The sequence below is a fragment of the Engraulis encrasicolus genome, chromosome 10, assembly GCF_034702125.1.
Source record: "Engraulis encrasicolus isolate BLACKSEA-1 chromosome 10, IST_EnEncr_1.0, whole genome shotgun sequence".
NCBI lineage: Eukaryota > Metazoa > Chordata > Actinopteri > Clupeiformes > Engraulidae > Engraulis > Engraulis encrasicolus.
In genome coordinates this window covers 929059-934058 of record NC_085866.1, presented here as the reverse complement: position 1 = coordinate 934058, position 5000 = coordinate 929059, and the positions used below count along the sequence as shown (strand labels likewise).

The 5000-nt window shown below is 48.1% G+C and overlaps 1 protein-coding gene across 1 annotated transcript in view; it reads right to left on the bottom strand.

The window, feature by feature from the left end:
- Positions 1 to 1985: 1985 nt before the first annotated feature.
- Positions 1986 to 5000, bottom strand: part of LOC134457508 (uncharacterized protein DDB_G0271670-like) — a 35197-nt gene continuing 32182 nt past the window's right edge. Inside the window, exon 3 of the mRNA XM_063209517.1 lies at positions 1986 to 2467. Within this exon, the coding sequence (XP_063065587.1) occupies positions 2038 to 2467 (430 nt within the window). The 3' untranslated portion in view covers positions 1986 to 2037. The remainder of the gene's footprint in view (positions 2468 to 5000) is intronic.

Here is a 5000-nt window from a genome sequence, read left to right as displayed (position 1 = left end):
TGTGTGTGTGTGTGTGTGTGTGTGTGTGCGCGCGCTGACGCGCACGTGTGTGTGCTTGTTGTGTCCCACAGGACATTAAAGGAATGTACCGTTTATAGCCATCCCCCCCCCCACCCCCCCCCACCCCCCCCCCCCACACACACACACACACACACACACACACACACACACACAGCAGAAGGCTTTAGTCAATAGCAGTGGCAGTAGCATTTTTTTGTTTGTTTGTTTAAGAAAGGCCTACTTCATCGTATCTTTCTAACCGGCCTGAGTGTGTGTGTGTGTGTGTGTGTGTTTGTCTGTTCAGAGAGTAGTTCATATGCTTTGTGTCTTATAAACAGTGTGTGTGTGTGTGTGTGTGTTTGTGTATTGTATAAACAGTGTGTGTGTGTGTGTGTGTGTGTGTGTGTGTGTGTGTGTGTGTGTGTGTGTGTGTGTGTGTGTGTGTGTGTGTGTGTATTGTATAAACAGTGTGTGTGTGTGTGTGTGTGTGTGTGTGTGTATTGTATAAACAGTGTATGTGCCAGTGTCTTTTATCTTATTTACAGTGTGTAGCGTATCAGTCTCCTATGTACAGTCTTAACGTCAGGCAAGAGAGCATAGCAGTGTCTCCATATAGTGTCTCCATGGCAACCTGTAGTATACCAGCGTCTCTGTGGCAACGTAATATAATAACGTCTCCATGGTAACCTGTAGTATACCAGCATCTCTGTGGCAACGTAATATAATAACGTCTCCATGGTAACCTGTAGTATACCAGTGTCTCTGTGGCAACGTAATATAATAACGTCTCCATGGTAACCTGTAGTATACCAGTGTCTCATTGTAGGTAACAGGCTGTGCCAGTGCAGTGTGCCAGTGTGATAGCACATTAACAGAAGTCATCAGCATAATATAACATGCCAGTCTACAGAAGTCTAATGGGCAGTCATGGGTGAGCGGTTAGGGCGTCAGACTTGCATCCCAGAGGTTGCCGGTTCGACTCCCGACCCGCCAGGTTGGTGGGGGGAGTAATCAACCAGTGCTCTCCCCCATCCTCCTCCACGACTGAGGTACCCTGAGCATGGTACCGTCCCACCGCACTGCTCCCCATGGGGCGCCACTGATGGCTGTCCCCTTGCACGGGTGAGGCATAAATGCAATTTTGTTGTGTGCAGTGTTCACTTGTGTGCTGTGGAGTGCTGTGTCACAATGACAATGAGAGTTGGAGTTTCCCAATGGGCTTTCACTTCAGAAGTCATCTCCATAATATGCCAGTCTACCATAGTGTGTAGTGACACCCTGCAGCTAGCATGCCAGTGGTCAGTCGTGGCCTAGAGGGTTAGGAGCCAGGGGGTTGCAGGTTCGAATCCCCCTGACCAGTTAGCAATGGCTGAAGTGTTTTTGAGCAAGGCATCTAACCACACAGTGCTCCAGGGGCTGGAACCAACACCCTGTAAATGACTTAAAGCCACTTTGGGTAAAAGTGTCATCTAAGTGTAAAGCCGTGTAATAAAAGATGCAATGTAATGCCAATATAGTAACTGATCAGTAAAAGTCATGAATGAAATGACGATTTCGGAGGTCAGGGTCCTCGATACTGCCCTTTGAAAACAACACCCTTCCAACCCCACCCCTCCAACCCTAACCCCAAAATGTTGTCCATGTTAACAGTAGTATGCCAACGCAGGACGCCAACGCAGGACGTCAACACAAGACGCCAGTAGCAGCACACTGGCATCAGTGGTCCAGTCTGGGTAAACCTGTGGGTGTGTGTGCCAACAGTCTGTGTGTGTGTGTGTGTGTGTGGAGGAGGGGGGGGTGTGTGGTGGTGTATGTGCAAGTCTCTATTGGTGCCCACGTGTTTGTGTGTCAGTCTCTCAGTCCTTCACACCCTGATGGCAGTGGGCACCCCTTCTCCAAGAGTGTGTGTGTGCGTGTGTGTGTGTGTGTGTGTGTGTGTGTGTGTGTGTGTGTGTGTGTGTGTGTGCGTGTGTGTGTGTCCGTAAGTGTGTGTGTGTGTCTGCCATCCCTCCTCCACACAGCCGTCTGTCCGTCCCCTCACACCCATATGGCGGCGTTGGGGTCGAAGAGCGGGCACCCCCCCTCCATGGGCACCCAGACCCCCCCGCCGCTCAGCATCTCCATCCCGGCGGTGCCCAGGGGGAGTCGCGGCGGGCCGATGCCCAGGGGAGGGAGCTTGTCGCTGGGCAGGGCGACGCCGGGCTTCCCCTTGCGGCTCCAGAAGGGCCGGTACAGCGGAGCTTTGGGCTTGGCGGCGGCCGCGGCGGCGCTGGTGGCCTTGCGTGTGCGTTTGGAGAGGCGCTGCTCGGCCCCGGGGGGGTGTAGGAGGAGGGCGGAGGAGGGGTGCAGAGCGGGGGCGGGGTCGGTCGGGTCGGGCCAGCCGGGTCGCTGCTTCAGGAGGCGGTCCCGATCCGGACGTACGCTGCGCAGAACCTTCTTGAACAGGCCCGTGGTCAACGCCAACCGCCTGCAGGAGGAATACACAGAAATACACAGACTTAGAGTTAGATTAGTTTAATCGCCTGGAAGAGAATTGCACAGACTCTTATTTTGTTTAGTTTAATCTCCTAGAAAAGTAAGACAGACTTTTATTGTCATACTCAGATCAATGAGATTTTAACACCTCCCTACAAGGTGCACAGTACAGTCTAAAATAAATGATCGCCTAGAATAGAAATAGACAGACTTTTAGTTAGTTCAGTTTATTTCAGTAGGCCTTAACATTTATAAACTATGTCAGTAATAGAGCTACCAACACAGTCCTTAGTGAACACAGAGTCATTGATAGATTCACCTTTAAATGTTCTGTAATAAATGTATATAATTTATAGGTATACTTCTATAATAAATGTATATAATTTATAGTTATACTTCTATAATAAATGTATTTATTATATGGTTGTGACGTCATCTGTCGAATGCTCCATTCATTTCAACGGGGCTCCCCAACGTTCGCACGTCTGTTATTTTTCGATAACGGACGGGTTGGTCTATAACAGACCGCTGTCAATGGCAACAAGACTGAAGTCTGCTAAAGCGACTTTTCAACAAGACTCTAATCAGCTGCTGTGATAGACAGCACCCGTTGTCCTGGCTACCGCTGTCAATGGCAACAAGACGTTCACTGCTAAAGCCACTGGCTTGTATAGCCTACAAGTCAGTGGCTAAAGCGAATGTTTCATATCACTCCGCAGGGGGTCCGGTCTTTTGTCACTCTAATCAGCTGCTGTGATAGACAACACCTGTTGTCCTGGCTACCTGTTGCCTAGCGGTGTTCCACAACGGCACTGTTTTGTTTTGCGCAGCAACAATCTTAACATTAAATAGGTCTAAAGAAATGTCCCCGCCATGTGTGAATCATTTAAGTATATCCATATAATAAGCGGGTTAACTTTCGGCGAGTCGGTCGCTTTGTGGAATAGCAGCACTTCAGAGAGAACAAGACCCCTCCGCTCCGCGTCGGGGTCTAAAGATTCTCTCTGTCGTGCTGCTATTCCACGTTATTATATGGTTGTGACGTCATCTGTCGAATGCTCCATTCATTTCAACGGGGCTCCCCAACGTTCGGACGTCTGTTATTTTTCGATAACGGACGGGTTGGTCTATAACAGACCGCTGTCAATGGCAACAAGACTTTTCACTGCTAAAGCGACTTTTCAACAAGACTCTAATCAGCTGCTGTGATAGACAGCACCCGTTGTCCTGGCTACCGCTGTCAATGGCAACAAGACGTTCACTGCTAAAGCCACTGGCTTGTATACAAGTCAGTGGCTAAAGCGAATGTTTCATATCACTCCGCAGGGGGTCCGGTCTTTTGTCACTCTAATCAGCTGCTGTGATAGACAACACCTGTTGTCCTGGCTAGCCTACCTAGCTGTTGCCTAGCGGTGTTCCACAACGGCACTGTTTTGTTTTGCGCAGCAACAATCTTAACATTAAAAATAGGTCTAAAGAAATGTCCCCGCATGTGTGAATCATTTAAGTATATCCATATAATAAGCGGGTTAACTTTCGGCGAGTCGGTCGCTTTGTGGAATAGCAGCACTTCAGAGAGAACAAGACCCCTCCGCTCCGCGTCGGGGTCTAAAGATTCTCTCTGTCGTGCTGCTATTCCACGTTATTATATGGTTGTGACGTCATCTGTCGAATGCTCCATTCATTTCAACGGGGCTCCCCAACGTTCGGACGTCTGTTATTTTTCGATAACGGACGGGTTGGTCTATAACAGACCGCTGTCAATGGCAACAAGACTTTTCACTGCTAAAGCGACTTTTCAACAAGACTCTAATCAGCTGCTGTGATAGACAGCACCCGTTGTCCTGGCTACCGCTGTCAATGGCAACAAGACGTTCACTGCTAAAGCCACTGGCTTGTATACAAGTCAGTGGCTAAAGCGAATGTTTCATATCACTCCGCAGGGGGTCCGGTCTTTTGTCACTCTAATCAGCTGCTGTGATAGACAACACCTGTTGTCCTGGCTAGCCTACCTAGCTGTTGCCTAGCGGTGTTCCACAACGGCACTGTTTTGTTTTGCGCAGCAACAATCTTAACATTAAAAATAGGTCTAAAGAAATGTCCCCGCATGTGTGAATCATTTAAGTATATCCATATAATAAGCGGGTTAACTTTCGGCGAGTCGGTCGCTTTGTGGAATAGCAGCACTTCAGAGAGAACAAGACCCCTCCGCTCCGCGTCGGGGTCTAAAGATTCTCTCTGTCGTGCTGCTATTCCACGGTAGCGACCTTCTCGCCGAACGTTAACCCTTACGTAGCAACCTTCTCGCCGAACGTTAACCCTTACATAATTTATAGGTATACTTCTATAATAAATGTATATAATGATACTATATATTAATATCATATAAATTATTATAATATCATATTATAATAATATATAGGTGTACATCTATAATAAATGTATATAATATATAGGTGTCAGAGTCAACCGCCTGGAGGAGAAATACAGACTTAGCTTAATCTCCTACAAGAGAAATACACAGA